Consider the following 25,259-nt stretch of genomic DNA (forward strand, 5'->3'; position numbering starts at 1 on the left):
ACAGATTAGTAGGACCATAATCCGGGTCCATTCATAAACCCTGTTAATGAGTAAGATTGATTAGTAGGACCATAATCCGGGTCCATTCCATTCACACAGCAGCCCACCCTGCCATCTAAACCTGTGTGTTTAGTTTTCATATAGCTAACACTCCCCCCTCCTCCCCATACGTACCTACATTACCATAGATCAGATTTATGTGATCGGATTTATGTGATCAGATTTATGTGATTTATCAAGGTTTAGATGATTCAACTCTTCGCACTATGCAAACACAAACAGTCCCAAGACGAGAGAGAGAGAGAGAGAAGGGGGGAGGAGAAAGAGAGGGGGAGAGAGAGAAACTTGCTCCATGATCACGTCATCACCTGGGAGTTAGTGTTGTGTTGACTCCCCAGCCAGACCACACGTGACAGAAGTCAGTATTCAATGTCCATCCATGTCTGAGGAAGTCAGGAAATTATGTGGAAACTGGCCACTAGGGGCAACGTTGAGTGTTGTTACCTTCATGTAGGTTTGGGGTTTTACTAGGGCACTGTGGTGCTAGGGCACTGTGGTGCTAGGGCACTGTGATGCTAAGGCACTGTGATGCTAGGGCACTGTGGTGCTAAGGCTTGTGGTGCTAGGGCATTGTGGTGCTAGGGCACTGTGGTGCTAGGGCACTGTGGTGCTAGGGCACTGTGGTGCTAGGGCACTGTGGTGCTAGGGCACTGTGATGCTAAGGCTTGTGGTGCTAGGGCATTGTGGTGCTAGGGCACTGTGATGCTAGGGCACTGTGGTGCTAAGGCTTGTGGTGCTAAGGCTTGTGGTGCTAGGGCACTGTGATACTAGTGCACTGTGATGCTAGGGCACTGTGATACTAGTGCACTGTGATGCTAGGGCACTGTGATGCTAAGGCATGTGATGCTAGGGCATTGTGGTGCTAGGGCACTGTGGACAGGGATAACCCTTACCTTAACCATTCAGAGTTAATGTCTAACCTTAACCCTTACCTTAACCATTCAGAGTTAATGTCTAACCTTAGCCCTTACCTCAACCATTCAGAGTTATTGTCTAACCTTAATCATTTGGATTTAATGCCTGAATTCTAACTTAAACACTTCAACATTTGACGTTTGGAAAAACTCTGAAATTTTAACGTTTGAAAAAACATGGATAAACATGTGATTCTGATGTGAGACTGAGAGCTGGTAGGACTCGCATAATTAACCTAAAAACGTTGTGTTTGTCAAAACGGAACCCCTGGGGAAACAAGGGCCGGTTCTCAGAGGATCCTTTTGTTCTCACGTCAGTCAATGGTGTCTATTCTTTTACACGAAGTGCACTGTTGTAAACATTTTGAGGAATAAAAACCCGCCAAACATAAATATCACCTTTGTTCAGAGGATTTTCCACGTTTAAGTCAGTGGAGGCTGCTGAAGGGGAGGACGGATCATAATAATGAAACCGTGGAAACCAACCGTGTTTGATGTATTTGATACCGTTCCATCGATTCCGCTCCAGCCGTTACCACGAGCCCGTCCTCCCCTAATTAAAGTCTCACCAGCCTCCTGTGGTTTTAAGTGTACAGTGACAGTAAAGTAGACCTGGTGGAAGTAGCACAGGTGTGTTGTAACGTGACAGCTGATGTCGTCTTCTTCCTACAAATTCAATTGGTTCAGCTCACCCCCTCAAACCCTCCTCCGTTTCTTCATCCAGAAATCCCAGCAGCCATTGTGTGTCGGGTGACACAAAGGAACACACGGGTAACCGTTCACAATGCCAACTAACTAGTGTGGCATCACTGCCATGGAATCCACAGTGGTATGTATGTGTTATATGTTCCAAATGCCACCCTATTCCCTATATGGTGCACTACTTTCACCCTCGTGCGGGTGGACACAATTCATTGAATAAAAATGATTTTTTTTGGCAGTTTCTGTGTTTCTGTAGAGAATGAGGGTGTCTGCTGGGCTGGTCTGTAGAGAAGGAGGGTGTCTGCTGGGCTGGTCTGTAGACAATGAGGGTGTCTGCTGGGCTGGTCTGTAGAGAATGAGGGTGTCTGCTGGGCTGGTCTGTAGAGAAGAAGGGTGTCTGCTGGGCTGGTCTGTAGAGAATGAGGGTGTCGACTGGGCTGGTCTGTAGAGAATGAGGGTGTCTGCTGGGCTGGTATGTAGAGAATGAGGGTGTCTGCTGGGCTGGTATGTAGAGAAGGAGGTTGTCGACTGGGCTGGTCTGTAGAGAATGAGGGGGTCTGCTGGGCTGGTATGTAGAGAATGAGGGTGTCGACTGGGCTGATATGTAGAGAAGGAGGGTGTCTGCTGGGCTGGTATGTAGAGAAGGAGGGTGTCTGCTGGGCTGGTCTGTAGAGAAGGAGGGTGTCTGCTGGGCTGGTATGTAGAGAAGGAGGGTGTCTGCTGGGCTGGTATGTAGAGAAGGAGGGTGTCGACTGGGCTGGTCTGTAGAGAAGGAGGGTGTCGACTGGGCTGGTATGTAGAGAAGGAGGTTGTCTGCTGGGCTGGTCTGTAGAGAAGGAGGTTGTCTGCTGGGCTGGTATGTAGAGAAGGAGGGTGTCGACTGGGCTGGTCTGTAGAGAAGGAGGGTGTCGACTGGGCTGGTCTGTAGAGAAGGAGGTTGTCTGCTGGGCTGGTATGTAGAGAATGAGGGTGTCTGCTGGGCTGGTATGTAGAGAAGGAGGGTGTCTGCTGGGCTGGTCTGTAGAGAATGAATTTGAACCAAACCTTCCTCATATTGTTTCTTGTTCACTTTGGACATACTTATTTTCCTATTTACTTAATCGTCATGGTTCCTGGAGGGACATAGGGCCCTTAATCGTCATGGTTCCTGAGGGGACATAGGGCCCTTAATCGTCATGGTTCCTGGAGGGACATAGGGCCCTTAATCGTCATGGTTTCTGGAGGGACATAGGGCCCTTAATCGTCATGGTTCCTGGAGGGCCCTTAATCGTCATGGTTCCTGGAGGGACATAGGGCCCTTAATCGTCATGGTTCCTGGAGGGCCGTTAATCGTCATGGTTCCTGGAGGGACATAGGGCCCTTAATCGTCATGGTTCCTGGAGGGACATATGGCCCTTAATCGTCATGGTTCCTGGAGGGACATAGGGCCCTTAATCGTCATGGTTCCTGGAGGGCCGTTAATCGTCATGGTTCCTGGAGGGACATATGGCCCTTAATCGTCATGGTTCCTGGAGGGACATATGGCCCTTAATCGTCATGGTTTCTGGAGGGACATATGGCCCTTAATCGTCATGGTTTCTGGAGGGACATAGGGCCCTTAATCGTCATGGTTTCTGGAGGGACATATGGCCCTTAATCGTCATGGTTTCTGGAGGGACATAGGGCCCTTAATCGTCATGGTTCCTGAAGGGACATAGGGCCCTTAATCGTCATGGTTCCTGAAGGGACATAGGCCCCTTAATCGTCATGGTTCCTGAAGGGACATAGGGCCCTTAATCGTCATGGTTCCTGGAGGGACATAGGGCCCTTAATCGTCATGGTTCCTGGAGGGCCGTTAATCGTCATGGTTCCTGGAGGGACATAGGGCCCTTAATCGTCATGGTTCCTGAGGGGACATAGGGCCCTTAATCGTCATGGTTCCTGGAGGGACATAGGGCCCTTAATCGTCATGGTTCCTGGAGGGCCGTTAATCGTCATGGTTCCTGGAGGGACATAGGGCCCTTAATAAAGATCTCTAACACTGCTTGTCTTAGGTTTATTTTCTTGCTTCTGGCCATGACAAGTGGATGGGTTTGAGTTTCGCTGTTACACTTTGAACGTACTGTATGTAGGTTTAACTCACTTCAGAACCGGTTCTGCTAATTTCACAGAGGTCATTGCAATGTGATAGTAATGATAGGGGTGGTAATAACGGTACGGATAACTCATCAAACGTCTCTCTCTGTCTGCTGGGCTGGTATGTAGAGAATGAGGGTGTCGACTGGGCTGGTATGTAGAGAAGGAGGGTGTCTGCTGGGCTGGTATGTAGAGAATGAATTTGAACCAAACCTTCCTCATATGGTTTCTTGTTCACTTTGGACATACTTATTTTCCTATTTACTTAATCGTCATGGTTCCTGGAGGGACATAGGGCCCTTAATCGTCATGGTTCCTGGAGGGACATAGGGCCCTTAATCGTCATGGTTCCTGGAGGGACATAGGGCCCTTAATCGTCATGGTTTCTGGAGGGACATAGGGCCCTTAATCGTCATGGTTCCTGGAGGGACATAGGGCCCTTAATCGTCATGGTTCTTGGAGGGACATAGGGCCCTTAATCGTCATGCTTCCTGGAGGGACATAGGGCCCTTAATCGTCATGGTTCCTGGAGGGACATAGGGCCCTTAATCGTCATGGTTCCTGGAGGGACAAGGGGCCCTTAATCGTCATGGTTTCTGGAGGGACATAGGGCCGTTAATCGTCATGGTTCCTGGATGGACATAGGGCCCTTAATCGTCATGGTTCCTGGAGGGCAGTTAATCGTCATGGTTCCTGGAGGGACATAGGGCCCTTAATCGTCATGGTTCCTGGAGGGCCGTTAATCGTCATGGTTCCTGGAGGGACATAGGGGCCTTAATCGTCATGGTTCCTGGAGGGCCGTTAAACATCATGGTTCCTGGAGGGACATAGGGCCCTTAATCGTCATGGTTCCTGGAGGGCCGTTAATCGTCATGGTTCCTGGAGGGACATAGGGCCCTTAATCGTCATGGTTCCTGGAGGGCCCTTAATCATCATGGTTCCTGAGGGGACATAGGGCCCTTAATCGTCATGGTTCCTGGAGGGACATAGGGCCCTTAATCGTCATGGTTCCCGGAGGGACATAGGGCCCTTAATCGTCATGGTTCCTGGAGGGACATAGGGCCCTTAATCGTCATGGTTCCTGAGGGGACATAGGGCCCTTAATCGTCATGGTTCCTGGAGGGACATAGGGCCCTTAATAAAGATCTCTAACACTGCTTGTCTTAGGTTTATTTTCTTGCTTCTGGCCATGACAAGTGGATGGGTTTGAGTTTCGCTGTTACACTTTGAACGTACTGTATGTAGGTTTAACTCACTTCAGAACCGGTTCTGCTAATTTCACAGAGGTCATTGCAATGTGATGGTAATGATAGGGGTGGTAATAACGGTATGGATAACTCATCAACCATCTCTCTAGTATTTCCAAGCCAAACACGTGTGCTCTGTGTGGGTTTAATAGTTGTGAGAAATGTGAATGCCGTATGCTTCTTCTATTGGAGTCTATTTCTGTATTTCATCATCTTGACATTTTTACCTTCAGATGTTTCTTTGTCGTGTTTTTCAGTTCTTCCTTGAGGGACCAATTTGGCATCTGAAAGAAGTTATCGTTCCCTCCAAAAAATATGGTCACCAATTGCTTATTACGGATGAAGCTGGTTTGAGTAAGAGTATTCCAGTTATACTAGTGTCCACGCTGAGAAACCGCAAGGTTGGTGGGAAACACTGACAGCTCTACTGAGTTGAAGTTTGGGTAGAGGAGTGGAGGATGGGGGGGGAGAAAGAGGAGAGGAAGGAGGTGATAGTGCCCAACCCTGCACAGACCTGTGACCTGGCGTCGTCTACACATACTAAAAGCACTAGATCTGTCTAGAGAGTCTAGACTCTGCCATGTGTCTCTCTGTGTACCTAGAGAGTCTAGACTCCGACACGTGTCTCTCTGTGTACCTAGAGAGTCTAGACTCTGCCATGTGTCTCTCTGTGTACCTAGAGAGTCTAGACTCCGCCACGTGTCTCTCTGTGTACCTAGAGAGTCTAGACTCTGCCATGTGTCTCTCTGTGTACCAAGAGAGTGTAGACTCTGCCATGTGTCTCTCTGTGTACCTAGAGAGTCTAGACTCCGCCACGTGTCTCTCTGTGTACCTAGAGAGTCTAGACTCCGCCATGTGTCTCTCTGTGTACCAAGAGAGTCTGGACTCTGCCATGTGTCTCTCTGTGTACCTAGAGAGTCTAGACTCCACCATGTGTCTCTCTGTGTACCTAGAGAGTGCTATCCAATGCCGTCTTACTTGACGAGGTCATCTTTCCTCAGGATCTAGATCTTTAAAGACTTCAAGAGAATAGCAACACTCCTGAACATGAAACTGTCTGTGCAGCTCTCAGCTTTGTAATCATGTGTCTGCACTTGTTAGAGGACTCTTGACTCTTCTGATTTCTGACCCTTCTTTTGTTTGTTTGTTTGTTTGTTTGTCTTTTAATGAAGAGAAATAGTTGTCCTGTTATGAAGAGTCACTACAGAATGTCCCAAACTATTAGCAGCAGCGTTTCAAATGGAGTCAACCACCAATCCTTCCTCTGATTTCATATAACAGACCAGGTTTCCCATAAAGGACATTTGGATTGGATCCAGGGAAGAGGATTGGATTTCCCCTCTGATTGTTATTAAGATGTGAACTGTGTTGGACACTATGTCATTACCTATGTTTTTTGAGTCTCAAAGATACTATATAATTTTTTTTTTAAACGATTACCTCTCTAGCGATCATACCGGCACATAGATAGCCATAGTCTTGAAGTGAGAATGGTGTGCGCTGTCATTCGTTTGAAGTGTTTCATCTTATCAGGGGGCTGATGTCCACCGCTGTGTGTGAGGGAGTGGTTCCCTAGCAGCACCTGTTTAATGATAAACCTGAGCGATGTCTCTCCGTGTTGTCATCTCCCAGGCCTTCATTGCTTCATTAAACTCTGTTACCATGGTTCCATATAGTTCATCCAGAGGAAATCCATGGTTTTTTTCTCAGTAGAGCTAGTAGGGAGCGTTGGAGAGTTGGGCCAGTAACCAAAAGGTCGTTGGTTCAAATCTTCGAGACGACTAGGTGAAAAATCTGTCGACGTGCCCTTGAGCAAGGCACTTGTTTTTATTTATTTTAACTAGGCAAGTCAGTTAAGAACAAATTCTTATTTTCAATGACGGCCTAGGAACAGTGCCCCTTGTTCAGGGGCAGAACGACAGATTTGTACCTTGTCAGCTCGGGGGATTTGATCTTGCAACCTTTTCGGTTACTAGTCCAACGCTCTAACCATTAGGCTACCCTGCCGCCCCCCTTAACCCTAGACGTTCTGGATAAAAGCGACTGCTGAAATGACTCAAATGTAACAACTATGCTTTCACAGAGATACTTTTTAAGTCGCAATGCCGTCAAAATCATGGAATACTGGAGGGACAGACGTGTCCTCTTGAGGGCCAGCGTGTACCCCATGTTTTACTGGACCTTTAATACTAACACCGGGGTTCAGGAGCCTCAGGGAGTAAGGTCAGGGTTCAGGAGCCTCAGGGAGTAGGGTCAGGGTTCAGGAGCCTCAGGGAGTAGGGTCAGGGTTCAGGAGCCTCAGGGAGTAGGGTCAGGGTTCAGGAGCCACTCTCTAGGGTCTGAAAGTGCACCCTATTCCCTATATAGTGCACTACTTTAGACCAGGGCCCATTAGCTCTGATCAAATGTAGTGCACTACTTTAGACCAGGGCCCATTAGCTCTGATCAAATGTAGTGCACTACTTTAGACCAGGGCCCATTAGCTCTGATCAAATGTAGTGCACTATGAAGGGAAAGAATATCTAGAACTAAATACCACAGAGATGAGTCATAGTCATAGACAGAGCAGAGCACTCCAGTCCACTCCCCTACAGGGTGGGGTGTACCCTCCCCTAACCAACCCTACCCAACCAGACGTCACAGTGACAGCGGTATATCTTAGGTATGTTCATAGTGACAGGTTAACACTGAAGAACTGACCGGCTGTATGTCTATGAAGCATTCTTAGAGGTGAGATGTTATTGTTGCTGCTGCTGTTGTTGCTGTTGTTGCTGTTGCTGCTGTTGTTGGTGGTGGTGGTGTTTGTGTTGTTGTTGTTGTTTGTGTTGTTGTTGTTGTTGTTGTTGTTGCTTGTATTGTTGTTGTTGTTGTTGTTTGTGTTGTTGTTGTTGGTGGTGGTGTTGTTGGTGTTGTTTGTGGTGGTGTTGTTGGTGTTGTTTGTGTTGTTGTTGTTGTTGTTGTTGTTTGTGTTGTTGTTGTTGTTGTTGTTGTTGTTGTTGTTGTTGTTGTTGTTGTTGTTGTTGTTTGTGTTGTTGTTGTTGTTGTTGTTTGTGTTGTTGTTGTTGTTGTTGTTGTTTGTGTTGTTGTTGTTGTTGTTGTTTGTGTTGTTGTTGGTGGTGGTGTTGTTGTTTGTGTTGTTGTTGTTGGTGGTGGTGTTGTTGGTGTTGTTTGTGGTGGTGTTGTTGGTGTGTTGCCACACGGTCCCGTGTGGCTCAGTTGGTAGAGCATGGCGCTTGCAACGCCAGGGTTGTGGGTTCATTTCCCATGGGGGGACCAGGGTTCAATTCCCACGGGGGGACCAGGATGAATATGTATGAACTTTCCAATGTGTAAGTCGCTCTGGATAAGAGCGTCTGCTAAATGATATAAATGTAAATGTAAATGTTGTTTGTGTTGTTGTTTGTGTTGTTGTTGGTTTTGTTGTTGGTGGTGTTAGTGAGAATCCTGAGAAGGAAACTTGGGATTTAGTTGAGGACTAATGTCATATCTTCTACACGGAATGGAATGTGTTGTTGATCACACAATCCTGCCGTCACTGGAGTGTTTCATACTACGCTCTTAAGGGGGGAAAAGGTGCTATCTAGAACCTGAAAGAGTTCGACTGTCCCCATAGGATAACACTTTGAAGTACCCTTTTTTTGGTTCCATGTAGAACCCTTTAAGGGTGTTCCTACGGAGACAGCCGTAGAACCCTTTAAGGGTGTTCCTACGGAGACAGCTGTAGAACCCTTTAAGGGTGTTCCTACGGAGACAGCTGTAGAACCCTTAAAGGGTGTTCCTACGGAGACAGCCGTAGAACCCTTTAAGGGTGTTCCTACGAAGACAGCTGTAGAACCCTTTAAGGGTGTTCCTACGAAGACAGCTGTAGAACCCTTAAAGGGTGTTCCTACGGAGACAGCTGTAGAACCCTTTAAGGGTGTTCCTACGGAGACAGCTGTAGAACCCTTTAAGGGTGTTCCTACGGAGACAGCTGTAGAACCCTTTAAGGGTGTTCCTACGGAGACAGCCGTAGAACCCTTTAAGGGTGCTCCTACGAAGACAGCCGTAGAACCCTTAAAGGGTGTTCCTACGGAGACAGCTGTAGAACCCTTTAAGGGTGTTCCTACGGAGACAGCTGTAGAACCCTTTAAGGGTGTTCCTACGGAGACAGCTGTAGAACCCTTTAAGGGTGTTCCTACGGAGACAGCTGTAGAACCCTTTAAGGGTGTTCCTACGGAGACAGCTGTAGAACCCTTTAAGGGTGTTCCTACGGAGACAGCCGTAGAACCCTTTAAGGGTGTTCCTACGGAGACAGCTGTAGAACCCTTTAAGGGTGTTCCTACGGAGACAGCTGTAGAACCCTTTAAGGGTGTTCCTACGGAGACAGCTGTAGAACCCTTTAAGGGTGTTCCTACGAAGACAGCTGTAGAACCCTTAAAGGGTGTTCCTACGAAGACAGCTGTAGAACCCTTAAAGGGTGTTCCTACGGAGACAGCTGTAGAACCCTTTAAGGGTGTTCCTACGGAGACAGCTGTAGAACCCTTTAAGGGTGTTCCTACGGAGACAGCTGTAGAACCCTTTAAGGGTGTTCCTACGGAGACAGCTGTAGAACCCTTTAAGGGTGTTCCTACGAAGACAGCTGTAGAACCCTTAAAGGGTGTTCCTACGAAGACAGCTGTAGAACCCTTAAAGGGTGTTCCTACGGAGACAGCTGTAGAACCCTTTAAGGGTGTTCCTACGGAGACAGCTGTAGAACCCTTTAAGGGTGTTCCTACGGAGACAGCTGTAGAACCCTTTAAGGGTGTTCCTACGGAGACAGCTGTAGAACCCTTTAAGGGTGTTCCTACGGAGACAGCTGTAGAACCCTTTAAGGGTGTTCCTACGGAGACAGCTGTAGAACCCTTAAAGGGTGTTCCTACGGAGACAGCTGTAGAACCCTTTAAGGGTGTTCCTACGGAGACAGCTGTAGAACCCTTTAAGGGTGTTCCTACGGAGACAGCTGTAGAACCCTTTTTTGAAGAGCGTACTTTCCTAGCAGCATCAATAGTTGTAGTTCAACCAATATCTTGTTCTAAACATCAATGTAAAATATTGGCTTTGTAATTGAGTTATCGGTTAAATTACTGAGACTGGTACAGGTTGGAAACACGTTATTACACAACGATATCCTCTTAGAAATCAGTCTTTGGAAGGACAAAAATGTACTGTGGTTTTAGCCTGTGATGTATTGTTTTTAAAGCTGTTACAGCTAACTAACTGATGTGTCTGCAGTGTTAGACTACAGGTTATGCTGGGGCCTAGGGGTGGGATCTCCCTGTTCCACACCCATCCAGGTATTTACAGTGTGGGTTAAAGATGAACTAGAAGGCAGGGTTAACCGGAGGGTCCTTTAAATCGCATATTAGTTAATAATCTCTTAAATGCTGGAGACTGAACACTACCTGAGAGAATGGTAATAGAAAGAACGATTAGTGGTGCAAGGTTACTAAATAGAGACTAGCTTTACACTGACATAGAGACTGACATAGATACACTTTACACTGACATAGAGACTAGCTTTACACGGACATAGAGACTGACGTGGATACACTTTACACTGACATAGAGACAAGCTTTACACGGACATAGAGACTGACATAGATACACTTTACACTGACATAGAGACTAGCTTTACACGGACATAGAGACTGACATAGATACACTTTACACTGACATAGAGACTAGCTTTACACTGACATAGAGACTAGCTTTACACGGACATAGAGACTGACATAGAGACACTTTACACGGACATAGAGACTGACATAGATACTAGCTTTACACTGACATAGAGACTAGCTTTACACTGACATAGAGACTAGCTTTATACTGACATAGAGACTGACATAGAGACACTTTACACGTTCCACGTGAACCATAAATGCTGGTTAGGTTCTATGAGGGCCAAACTAATGGTTCTATCTACACCCTGGAATATACATACTCATGGACAGATAAGAGATGGTGCACTGTATCGTTGTTACACAATCAGCCTTGGACAGAGATGTGGCAACAGAGCAAACAGCCTCTCTTTGCAAGAGCAATTTACTGTTTGAAGGTGGCGGTAATTGGATCCACCAGGAGCTGTAGGGAACTATTTCTGTGTATGTGACACTTGTATCGTGAGTGTGTCGGTGTTCTTTAGGGATAGGAACATTATCTTCTTCACTTTCTTTTTAAGTGAATTGGGAAGCTCAACTCTTTTTACTGACTCTGATCTTTTCGACTCGTTTCAGTCAAAAGAATGAATCTTTTCGACTCGTTTCAGTCAAAAGAATGAATCTTTTCGACTCGTTTCAGTCAAAAGAATGAATCTTTTCGACTCGTTTCAGTCAAAAGAATGAATCTTTTCGACTCGTTTCAGTCAAAAGAATGAAGCTTTTCGACTCGTTTCAGTCAAAAGAATGAAGCTTTTCGACTCGTTTCAGTCAAAAGAATGAATCTTTTAGACTCGTTTCAGTCAAAAGAATGAATCTTTTCCACTCGTTTCAGTCAAAAGAATGAATCTTTTAGACTCGTTTCAGTCAAAAGAATGAATCTTTTAGACTCGTTTCAGTCAAAAGAATGAATCTTTTCCACTCGTTTCAGTCAAAAGAATGAATCTTTTCGACTCGTTTGTCAAAAGAATGAATCTTTTCCACTCGTTTCAGTCAAAAAAATGACTAGTTTCAGTCAAAAGAATGAATCTTTTCCACTTATTTCATACATTTGAGTCAGTAATGCCCAGAGTACACAGGACCCCACTTCCAGTGAACAATTTATTTAATTTAAAAAATATTAACCTTTATTTAACTAGGCAAGTCAGTTAAGAACAAATACATAATTTCAATGACAACCTAGGAACAGTGGGTTAACTGCCTTGTTCAGGGGCAGAACGACATATGTTTTACCTTGTCAGCTCTGGGATTCGATCTTGCAACCTTGCGGTTACTAGTCCAACTCTCTAACCACTAGGCTACCTACCACCCCTCTGAACTGAAGACTCTCAGCCTCTGGTTCACATATGGTTCACCATACAGGGTTTATTCTCTCATTTCTGACTGAGACTTTCACAAGGGTGCTTTTTAAACAACGTACATGTATTATCTAGGCATAGAAATAATATTAGTTATTCTCTATGTTTGGCATGTTCTTCAGTTTCTGTTGTTGGCAGTAGACAGTCCTGGGCTAGATACTTGTGTTGTTGGCAGTAGACAGTCCTGGGCTAGATACTTGTGTTGTAGACAGTAGACAGTCCTGGGCTAGATACTTGTGTTGTTGGCAGTAGACAGTCCTGGGCTAGATACTTGTGTTGTAGACAGTAGACAGTCCTGGGCTAGATACTTGTGTTGTAGACAGTAGACAGTCCTGGGCTAGATACTTGTGTTGTAGACAGTAGACAGTCCTGGGCTAGATACTTGTGTTGTAAACAGTAGACAGTCCTGGTCTAGATCAAATCAAATCAAATTAAAGTTTATTTGTCACGGGCGCCGAATACAACAGGTGTAGACCTTACAGTGAAATGCTTACTTACAGGCTCTAACCAATAGTGCGAAAGAAAGGTGTGTGTGTGTGTGTGTGTGTGTGTGTGTGTGTGTGTGTGTGTGTGTGTGTGTGTGTGTGTGTGTGTGTGTGTGTGTGTGTGTGTGTGTGTGTGTGTGTGTGTGTGTGTGTGTGTGTGTGTGTGTGTGTGTGGGTGTGTGTGTGTCTGTGTGTGTGTCTTGTTTCTCCACAGAGAGAAAATCTATATTTTTCTTAACGTTGCTCTTGAAAAGAAAAGGTAGAGATTCACATACTGGGATGGTTTGTGACACAGATGGGAGAAAGAGCCTGTTTGAAGCTAAATATTTATTTGGTATTTTGCAATCGAGAACGTCAGCTAGAAAGGCCTTCCTCTGTCAGGCTGTTCCACACACCCACACACACACACACAGACACACACAGACACACACACAGACACACACAGACACACACAGACACACACACACACACACACACACACACAGACACACACAGACACACACACAGACACACACACACACACACACACACACACACACACACACACACACACACACACACACACACACACACACACACACACACACACACACACACACACACACACACACACACACACACACACACACACACACAGAGCCAGCCAGCACAGAGAACAGGGTAGGGCAGGCCTTGGCCCAGGGCCATCACATGAGGCAGGGCTGGCTCTATAGCAGGGTTAAAACCAGTTCTGGCTCTATAGCTATGACTACTACCGTACTCCTTCTACTATAGTTAACCAGGGCTGGCTCTATAGCAGGGTTAACCAGTTCAGGGCTAAAACAAAACTTAAACGCCTAGGGGTTCCCAGGGAACCTATAGACTACAGAACCACTGACTGACAACAGATAGACTACAGAACCACTGACTGACAGCAGATAGACTACAGAACCACTGACTGACAACAGATAGACTACAGAACCACTGACTGACAACAGGTAGACTACAGAACCACTGACTGACAACAGATAGACTACAGAACCACTGACTGACAACAGATAGACTACAGAACCACTGACTGACAACAGGTAGACTACAGAACCACTGACTGACAACAGATAGACTACAGAACCACTGACTGACAACAGATAGACTACAGAACCACTGACTGACAACAGATAGACTACAGAACCACTGACTGACAACAGGTAGACTACAGAACCACTGACTGACAACAGATAGACTACAGAACCACTGACTGACAACAGGACAGGGCTGACTCTATAGTACTGACTGACAAGCATGCTGATTGGTTCTCTGTCTGTGGCTCCTCAACCAATACTACCAGCCAAACCTGCTGTATCAGGCCAACCTCTGGTGGACTGCACCTGGCTAAAAGACCAGTTAGTTAGTGGATATCATGTATGTACTGGGAGGGACTCTTTCTTAGTTCAGACATTACAATGTTATGACTAACAGATCATAGCTATGCAGACTTGTTGGGTCAGTAACCGAAAGGTTGCTCTATCAGATCCCCGAACTGACACGGTAAAAATCTGTGGTTCATATTAGTCATTTAGCAGACTCTCTTATCTATTTCTTAAATCAGTTTTTATTGCTACAGTTTAGAGAGGTCATGACAGAGGAAGGGTGTCATGTCACACAGCAACCAGCTCCCCCACAGACACAGAGTAGTCACCTATAACCCACAGACACAGAGTAGTCACCCATAACCCACAGACACAGAGTAGTCACCTATAACCCACAGACACAGAGTAGTCATCTATAACCCACAGACACAGAGTAGTCACCTATAACCCACAGACACAGAGTAGTCACCTATAACCCACAGACACAGAGTAGTCACCTATAACCCACAGACACAGAGTAGTCACCTATAACCCACAGACACAGAGTAGTCACCTATAACCCACAGACACAGAGTAGTCATCTATAACCCACAGACACAGAGTAGTCACCTATAACCCACAGACACAGAGTAGTCACCTATAACCCACAGACACAGAGTAGTCACCTATAACCCACAGACACAGAGTAGTCATCTATAACCCACAGACACAGTGTAGTCACCTATAACCCACAGACACAGAGTAGTTGACTTTGCAGCTGGTCTATCTAAAGGCATAGAGCAGATGCTTCCCATCCGAAACCGTTTGTGTATATATTTTGACGGCATTTAGTGAAGTTTTGATCTTCGTCAAGGCTGTTTTTTTGTATGTCAAAAAACATTTCTTCGAGGCAAGCCGAAGTTCGGAGACGAAGTCTACTACGCCCCATTTGTCGGTCATTGGTCAACAGTAGGGATTCTTCAAATAAGTGTTCGTTGCCATTCAATGAGAGATGACTAGTTTTCAATGCACATTTTTTTCACTTGAGAAAAACGTCACCGAAACATCTTAGATGTAAAATTGTGCGACTAAGATCTCCTCGGCAAAAACATCAACTCAAGAAATCTGTCATTATTTTATTTTTTTAAATCTTAGATGAATTCAGACTATTTTTGAGGCTGTGTATGTATACTAGCTACGGCGTCTCAAGGTGGACAAACAATACTATTGCCGTCTTTTCTCATATTTCAAGCGAATGTCTTTTATGGTATTACGCGAGCACACTCTTTCGGTTCTGCCTCTCCGAGTCCAAAACCAAAGCATTTTGGCCTTGAGGGGAACTCGTTCGGTTCAAAACCAAAGCATTTTGGCCTTGAGGGGAACTCGTTCGGTTCTGCCTCCAGGACAAGACTCATTACAATAAACAGCAACCTGTGAAAATATAAAATATAAAATATAATTCTTTAATTATTTGTTATTCTTATCTCTTTATTAGGGATTTTCTTAAAACTACATTTTTTTGTACACCTGTACACCTGTTGTACTACACCTGTTGTATTCGGCGCATTTAACAAATAACATTTTATTTGATTTTGGAAGGTGCTTGTGTCACGATCGTGTTGACATGAATGAGAGGACCAAGGCGCAACATGACTTGAATACATCTTCTTTAATTATAACGACGAAGATGAACACGTAACACTTATACACACTAACAAAAACAACAAACGATCGTGAAACCTAAAACGCAAGTGCACACACACACACACACACACACACACACACACACACACACACACACACACACACACACACACACACACACACACACACACACACACACACACACACACACACACACACACACACACACACACACACACACACACACTACTTACGTTCGACATATACATATACAATGACCCACAAACGGCTAAAGCCTATGGCAGCCTTAAATATGGTTCCCAATTAGAGACAACAGAAACCAGCTGTCTCTAATTGAGAACCCATTCAGGCAACCATAGACTTTCCTAGAAAACTACACACACCCATAGACACAGCTAGATACATACACTCAACACAAACCCATACACTACAACCAACACCACCTCTACCATATAATACCCCAAACACACACATACCCCATGTCACACCCTGACCTAACTAAAATAATAAAGAAAACAAATAATACTAAGGCCAGGGCGTGACAGCTTGGTTCTAGATGATTTGTTTGCGGTCGTGTAGGGTTATTACGCTAGCTGCTTGTGGTAAACCAGCTAACATAAAACTAGATAAGTAAATAGTTTGTTGTCAAAGCTACAGCTGGTTGTGGAACTAAAGCCTGTTGTTGTTGATTTTAGAGTGGATCCACACTTTTAGAACAGTTGGTTCTGGACAGGTGTAACCTGATTTCAGGTGATTACCTGTTATGGTTTCGCCTGTTTCAGGTACAGGGAGACCTGGATGACTCGATGAAATGCTATTTTGTTCCTGCTTTAGATTTTAGCAGTGTAATTACATAGATACGGAAGTAGCCTGTATGTTATGACAGCAGCATATTCTGCCTCAGGGCAAAAGGTAAACACAATCCTGTTGGTGCTTGTCTGTCAGTGTATATATAGTATGACCACACACAGAAAAGACAACAGTATCTAAAACAAGTTTGTAAAAGAGTGGTCGATATTGTGTATATATTTTGTAAGAAAGGTCTCTTAAAATTCCAGCCCTGCTGAGTTGGAGGATTCTTAGCTTGTAGAACTATTTTTGAACTATTTAAGTCCTCACTAAAAATATATCCAGTGTGTAGATTCGTATGAACCCTGCTAGTCCCAGGATGTGGAAGTGGTGCCTGGGTGGGGCTCAGGAATGCCAACATTACAGAACCTGACTGACAGCTTTCAGGACACTTTGTGGTTTTCAAAAACTCTTTCTACCCAACCATATCTCTCCCCACAAATGATGATTTCCTTTCATACATGTGACCACAACATCTTAGAGTACATGTACTGTATTGATTTTTTAAATGTTTTAAAACAGACAAACTATAATCTTCACAATACCTGATGTGAATGATGGATATAAATGTGGAATTGGTGCTCGGTGTGGCTCAAAGCTGCCAACAGAACACAAACTGACTGACAGCTTTCAGGGGGCTTGATAGCTTAGAATGAATGAGTTTCAAAGCATTTACCTGTATTAAATTATTATCTGTAAATATAGGTTTGGGACATGTTCAGGCTATCGAAAAAATGTTTTTATTGATAGTAGGAAGTCAACCAACCTTTTTTCTTTACTTTATTCACGCTGCTGTTAAGTACAGTATAAACAATATATGTTAAGTATAGTATAAACAATATATATTAAGTATAGTATAAACAATATATGTTAAGTATAGTATAAACAATATATGTTAAGTACAGTATAAACAATATATATTAAGTATAGTATAAACAATATATGTTAAGTATAGTATAAACAATATATATTAAGTATAGTATAAACAATATATGTTAAGTATAGTATAAACAATATATATTAAGTATAGTATAAACAATATATATTAAGTACAGTATAAACAATATATATTAAGTATAGTATAAACAATATATGTTAAGTACAGTATAAACAATATATGTTAAGTAGTATAAACAATATATATTAAGTATAGTATAAACAATATATGTTAAGGACAGTATAAACAATATATATTAAGTATAGTATAAACAATATATATTAAGTACAGTATAAACAATATATATTAAGTATAGTATAAACAATATATATTAAGTACAGTATAAACAATATATGTTAAGTACAGTATAAACAATATATATTAAGTATAGTATAAACAATATATATTAATTATAGTATAAACAATATATATTAAGTACAGTATAAACAATATATATTAAGTACAGTATAAACAATATACATTAAGGACAGTATAAACAATATATATTAAGGACAGTATAAACAATATATATTCAGTATAGTATAAACAATATATATTAAGGACAGTATAAACAATATATATTAAGTATAGTATAAACAATATATATTAAGGACAGTATAAACAATATCCACAAGGCTGAGAACGTGCATGTCCTTGTGATTCACTTTACCAATCCCCCCTCATTCTTCTTGGTGATCACCTGATGTTTGTCATCCCAGACAAGACGAGTTGAGGCACATCAGTTGATTCAGTTCAAGCCAAGAGTGTGTCATCGTGTTCTGGGAAAGCTGGCCATTTCCATCAGTGCTCAGAGTGGTGCCAAGGTTTTTACATGTTATTTTATTTCACCTTTATTTAACCGGGTAAGCTAGTTGAGAACAAGGTGCCAATGTCACAGTGCCGTAATGAAATGCCTCACTGCAGATCAATAGGCCTCATTGGATTAAGTAAGTTTACTTTCCAAATCCCAATTCGACCTTTGTTTTTCATTCGAAGGGAGACATATTTGAGAGCTGTACATCAGATATTTTCCCATAGACAGCCACCCAGTGCTTTCAGTTTTGTTATGTATCCGTAACAAATATGTATTCTGTTGCCAAGACAAACATCAATGAGAGTAGAGTCAGTGAGACGGTGTTGGCCACTCCTTGGTGTTGGGGTCGGGGTTTGTCAGTTATCCTTCAGTACGGTATTGTCCTCACTTATCACATTCTATTGTCACACAGGAACTGAAGAATAGCCTCAGTTTTGATATACATGTATCTCACTATCTCGACAACCATTGGGTGAGATATACCGTATATCCCTATCTCGACAACCATTGGGTGAGATATACCGTATATCCCTATCTCGACAACCATTGGGTGAGATATACCATATATCCCTATCTCGACAACCATTGGGTGAGATATACCGTATATCTCTATCTCGACAACCATTGGGTGAGATATACCGTATATCCCTATCTCGACAACCATTGGGTGAGATATACCGTATATCCCTATCTCGACAACCATTGGGTGAGATATACCGTATATCCCTATCTCGACAACCATTGGGTGAGATATACCATATCTCTCTCAACTCAAGCATCTTACTTCTTCAATATCAGTACCAGTGTTATCAGCATCAGTATCAATGTAATCAATATCAGTACCAGTGTTATCAGCATCAGTATCAGTGTAATCAATATCAGTACCAGTGTTATCAGTATCAGTGTAATCAATATCAGTATCAGTGTTATCAGCATCAGTATCAGTGTAATCAGTATCAGTACCAGTGTTATCAGTATCAGTGTAATCAATATCAGTACCAGTGTTATCAGTATCAGTGTAATCAATATCAGTATCAGTGTTATCAGCATCAATATCAGTGTAATCAGTATTAATGGAATCAGTGTAATCAGTATTCGTATCCGTTTCAGTATCAGTACCAGTGTAATCAGTATCGGTATCTGTATCAACTAATGGGGATCCATAATAAACCCCAGGAAGAGTAGCTGCTGCCTTGGCAGGAACTAATGGGGATCCGTAATAAACCCCAGGAAGAGTAGCTGCTGTCCTGGCAGGAACTAATGGGGATCCATAATAAACCCCAGGAAGAGTAGCTGCTGCCTTGGCAGGAGCTAATGGGGATCCATAATAAACCCCAGGAAGAGTAGCTGCTGCCTTGGCAGGAACTAATGGGGATCCATAATAAACCCCAGGAAGAGTAGCTGCTGTCTTGGCAGGAACTAATGGGGATCCATAATAAATCGCAGGAAGAGTAGCTGCTGCCTTGACAGGAACTAATGGGTATCCATAATAAACCCCAGGAAGAGTAGCTGCTGCCTTGGCAGGAACTAATGGGGATCCATAATAAACCCCAGGAAGAGTAGCCGCTGCCTTGGCAGGAACTAATGGGGATCCATAATAAACCCCAGGAAGAGTAGCTGCTGCCTTGACAGGAACTAATGGGGATCCATAATAAACCCCAGGAAGAGTAGCTGCTGCCTTGGCAGGAACTAATGGGGATCCATAATAAACCCCAGGAAGAGTAGCTGCTGCCTTGACAGGAACTAATGGGGATCCATAATAAACCCCAGGAAGAGTAGCTGCTGCCCTGGCAGGAACTAATGGGGATCCATAATAAACCCCAGGAAGAGTAGCTGCTGCCTTGGCAGGAACTAATGGGGATCCATAATAAATCGCAGGAAGAGTAGCTGCTGCCTTGACAGGAACTAATGGGGATCCGTAATAAACCCCAGGAAGAGTAGCTGCTGCCTTGACAGGAACTAATGGGGTTCCATAATAAACCCCAGGAAGAGTAGCTGCTGCCTTGGCAGGAACTAATGGGGATCCATAATTAACCCCAGGAAGAGTAGCTGCTGCCTTGGCAGGAACTAATGGGTATCCATAATAAACCCCAGGGAGAGTAGCTGCTGCCTTGGCAGGTAAAAATGGGTATCCATAATAAACCCCAGGAAGAGTAGCCGCTGCCTTGGCAGGAACTAATGGGGTTCCATAATAAACCCCAGGAAGAGTAGCTGCTGCCTTGGCAGGAACTAATGGGTATCCATAATAAACCCCAGGGAGAGTAGCTGCTGCCTTGGCAGGTAAAAATGGGTATCCATAATAAACCCCAGGAAGAGTAGCCGCTGCCTTGGCAGGAACTAATGGGGATCCATAATAAACCCCAGGAAGAGTAGCTGCTGCCTTGGCAGGAACTAATGGGGATCCATAATAAACCCCAGGAAGAGTAGCTGCTGCCTTGGCAGGAACTAATGGGGATCCATAATAACTCCCAGGAAGAGTAGCTGCTGCCTTGGCAGGAACTAATGGGGATCCATAATAAACCCCAGGAAGAGTAGCTGCTGCCTTGGCAGGAACTAATGGGGATCCATAATAAACCCCAGGAAGAGTAGGTGCTGCCTTGTCAAGTTACTAAAGGGGATCCATAATAAACCCCAGGAATAGTAGCTGCTGCCTTGTCAAGTTACTAAAGGGGATCCTTAATAAATACTAATAGATGTGATGTACATAACATGGATGCTAATTAAAACATAGATATGCGCGTTGGGAAAATATTTAAAACAGTATTCACTCACAATGATGGAGTGAGCTGTAATTCTAAATACATCCACAATTAATATTTTTTCTAAGCATCTAATCGGAGTTGCTTGACAGCTGGCGATCAGCTCTGCATGAGCCCGCCGTGTGTGTGTGTGTGTGTGTGTGTGTGTGTGTGTGTGTGTGTGTGTGTGTGTGTGTGTGTGTGTGTGTGTGTGTGTGTGTGTGTGTATATCACTGCTGCATGCTGGGTAGACCTCGTTTCCAACGCCATATAAACAAAAGGTTAATGAGGCTTCGCTGCTTTTTGTTTATCCTTTCAGCAGATGCCAACAGATTTACACACACACACACACACACACACACACACACACACACACACACACACACACACACACACACACACACACACACACACACACACACACACACACACACACACACACACACACACACACACACACACACACACGCACGCACACACACACACACACACACGAACGCGCACACACACACACACACACACACACGAACGCAGGCACGCACACACACACACACACAAACGCACACACACACACGAACGCAGGCACACACACACACACGGCGTGCTCACACAGAGTGGATCTGCATGAAACTCGGCCCCCAATCACTGGAAGCCTGTGTGCTGTGTTCTAGCCCAGCAGCTACGACCACATATCCACCGTGACTATTCTGCTATGTAATTACTGGATTGGCTACTTCCTGACGGAAATAAATATATTTTCAGTCTCAAACCTGTTTTTCATGTTTTTTTGCCTAATCGTGGTTTGATATATTCATTTGATAGATTATGCATCAATTTTGCCATTTTATTATTAATGATAAAGTAATCAAATCAAATGGAGAAATCATGTCTGTACCGTGGATGTGTTCATGCATCAGTTTAACCAGTATCTGTATTAGTATAATCAGTATCTGTATGTGTTTAATCAGTATCTGTATTAGTATAATCAGTATCTGTATTAGTATAATCAGTATCTGTATTAGTATAATCAGTATCTGTATTAGTATAATCAGTATCTGTATTAGTATAATCAGTATCTGTATTAGTATAATCAGTATCTGTATTAGTATAATCAGTATCTGTATTAGTTTAATCGGTATCTGTATTAGTTTAATCAGTATCTGTATTAGTATAATCAGTATCTGTATCTGTTTAATCAGTATCTGTATTAGTATAATCAGTATCTGTATCTGTTTAATCGGTATCTGTATTAGTATAATCAGTATCTGTATCTGTTTAATCAGTATCTGTATTAGTATAATCAGTATCTGTATCTGTTTAATCAGTATCTGTATTAGTATAATCAGTATCTGTATTAGTTTAATCAGTATCTGTATTAGTATAATCAGTATCTGTATTAGTTTAATCAGTATCTGTATTAGTTTAATCAGTATCTGTATTAGTTTAATCAGTATCTGTATTAGTATAATCAGTATCTGTATTAGTATAATCAGTATCTGTATTAGTTTAATCAGTATCTGTATCCTTATCAGCTTTGTGGATGTTTTCCCTGGATGTTCATGCCACATAGTGGAAGATGCACATATCATTACATATTACAACTATTGGATGGACATTGGGATCCTAGTCACATGCCTGAAAATCATTCATCTTGGTAGAGGAATTTAATATGATCTCTGTGCAGGTTTCTGTCATACGATCATTATGGGAGACTTTGTTAAAACAGCAGTAATGTTACTTTTTTTTCCTTTGGATAAGATGTCACATCTCTACAAAGCCACAATGTCAGGTTCTGCTATTTCTGTGCCACTCATCAACTATGTAGAGATGATTAAATACTGCCCTCTGGTGGGGAGAGTATGAAACAACACCCATCAGGCATTTTTATTATTTATTTAACCTTTATTTAACCAGGAAGGGCTCATTTGAGATTTAAAATCTATTTTTCAAGAGCGTCCTGGCCAAGATAGGCAGCACCAAGTCATTACAAAAATTATAGACAGACAACATGAAAAACTACTAAGTAATCTAGTAAAAAACCATTGACTGTATTGAGAGGGTTATAATAGTGAAATAATATTGCCTTCACGTGAACTTATTCCTATTGGCTAGTATTGTGTTCTAGAAGTGTTCTGTTATCGATGATTGGTCATTGACTTGACAAGTGCTGTTTTACAGTCTTTATGTCTATGACAACATTGTGGCTCGGGGACACACTGCCCGCTGAGTGCAGACGTCAGTTCAACGTCTATTCCACGTTCGTACGATGTAATGTCATTAAAACAACGTTGATATTCAACCGGTGTGTGCCCAGAGGGTCGTTAATGTTCTTCATTTAAGTCTTACCTGAGTGTTGGAGTCCTTATGAAAGATAAAAACATTAAACCGTCTCTTTTTTCCCACCACCCCTGTGTTTCAGCCTGAAAGAGGTTCGAACAAACTTGAGCTGCTGAACTGAGCTGCGTGACGGAGGGTCAGAGGTCAGAGGTTGAGACAACAGAGAGGCTCGAAACGTAGAGGCTTGTACTGTGAGTACTGTAAACTACAGTTGGGCTTTTTTCCTCTCTAGTTTTTGGGGGTTTTATGTCTACGCCAGGGTTCCCAAAACTCGGTCCTCGAGACTCCAAGGGGTGCACGTTCTGTCCGTCTCCCCCCCCCCCCCCCTCCCCCAGCACTACACAGCCGATTCAAATAAACAACTAATCCTTAAACTTTGATCATTTGAATCAGCTGTGTAGAGTTAGGGGCAAATAAAACAAAAATGTCTACCTCTTCGGGTTTGGGAAACACGGCCCTAGCGGCAGCCCATCATATTCATGTACTCTAATCATTGTATGCGAGCTAATATGTTCATATGCTAACTATAGAAATTGCATTTCTAGAACCAACATTCACATTTAAGTCAATTCTGTGACAGATGGACCGGAGGCCATATTGGGGTGTATCCATGAGGGGGGGGGGGGTTTGACCCTTCAATTCTGTTCCTATGTAACATTGGGCCCTGTGTGTGTGTGTGTAGTGGTTGCTGTACAGTGTATGCCAACATACTAACCCTGTGTGTGTGTGTGTGTGTGTGTGTGTGTGTGTGTGTGTGTGTGTGTGTGTGTGTGTGTGTGTGTGTGTGTGTGTGTGTGTGTGTGTGTGTGTGTGTGTGTGTGTGTGTGTGCGTGCGTGCGTGCGTGCGTGCGTGCGTGCGTGTTTAGGGGTTGTTGCGTGCCCAACGTGGAGCTGCAGGTGTGTATATCAGAGAAAGCAACCCGGGCAGACAGACTGAGGTAACTGGAGCAAGCCCTGTCACTCCCTACAGGACATACTGAGAGAGAGAGACGCTCTGAGTTACCGACTTACAGGACTTCTCCTACAGGGGTCACCCACCACAACATGCAGGGGACAAGTGAACACGAACACCAAGACAATAACATGGTAATTAAACCCTTAACTTTTGCCCTCTTTCTCTCCATCTCGCTGTTCATCCATCTAACAGGATCTATTCTCCAAAAATAAATTTTCAAATGCTTAGTCGTTTGTCAATTGCATGAACGTATACATTTATTTTTATAAATCATTATTTGGACCATTTCTTTATCCAATAAGATATAATAAAGCTGAGATTTGCACAAAGGGAGCGTTAGCTACGTGTAGAATATAACTGGTGTATCTGAACAGCTACGTTGTCAGCTTCGTCCCTGATATGTATAGCGAGCTGTATGGAACGTCTGTCTGCTCATCTGTTCCTGGAACAGTGTCCTATCCTAGATGTATACTCAGTATGGAAACATCTGGAATCTGTCTCTTTTCACGACCTGTCCCCTTCTTCCTGAGGAAATTATGATAATTCACAGAATCAGGCTGTCTCGTGTCTGTCTCGTGTTTTTCTTTACGGTTGGATATGAACTCCGTAGAGAAACAACAGTCTATTCTGAACATCAGAATTATCGTATATATTTCTGTCAAAACCCTGTGTTAACTAGAAGTTATATGCTTGGGAGAAAACAAAAGAGTGAGAGGTTCATTTATAATATGTTTCACCGTCAGATTGTTCTGAAGTACAGCGTAGCAGAGCAGAACAGAACAGAACAGAACAGAACAGAACAGAACAGAGCAGGACAGGACAGAACAGAACAGGACAGAACAGAACAGAACAGAGCAGAGCAGAGCAGAGCAGAGCAGAGCAGAACAGAACAGAGCAGAGCAGAGCAGAGCAGAGCAGAGCAGAGCAGAGCAGAGCAGAACAGAGCAGAGCAGAACAGAACAGAGCAGAGCAGAGCAGAACAGAACAGAACAGAGCAGAGCAGAGCAGAGCAGAGCAGAGCAGAGCAGAGCAGAACAGAACAGAGCAGAGCAGAGCAGAGCAGAGCAGAACAGAACAGAG

The 25,259-nt window shown here is 43.5% G+C and overlaps 1 protein-coding gene across 3 annotated transcripts in view; it reads left to right on the forward strand.

Moving 5' to 3' along the window:
• The window catches only part of LOC129813018 (myosin heavy chain, embryonic smooth muscle isoform-like), an 80,105-nt gene that overhangs the window by 5,774 nt on the left and 49,072 nt on the right, over positions 1-25,259 (forward strand). For 2 of the 3 annotated variants that reach the window (XM_055865133.1, XM_055865151.1), the window contains exons 2-3: positions 23,307-23,415; positions 24,091-24,310. In XM_055865133.1, the coding sequence (XP_055721108.1) occupies positions 24,269-24,310 (42 nt within the window). In that variant the 5' untranslated portion in view covers positions 23,307-23,415; positions 24,091-24,268. Of the gene's footprint in view, positions 1-7,686; positions 7,769-23,306; positions 23,416-24,090; positions 24,311-25,259 lie in introns of those variants that run through there. The other variant, XM_055865142.1, reaches the window with a different exon arrangement.

This window comes from Salvelinus fontinalis, chromosome 2 (assembly GCF_029448725.1).
Source record: "Salvelinus fontinalis isolate EN_2023a chromosome 2, ASM2944872v1, whole genome shotgun sequence".
Lineage (NCBI taxonomy): Eukaryota > Metazoa > Chordata > Actinopteri > Salmoniformes > Salmonidae > Salvelinus > Salvelinus fontinalis.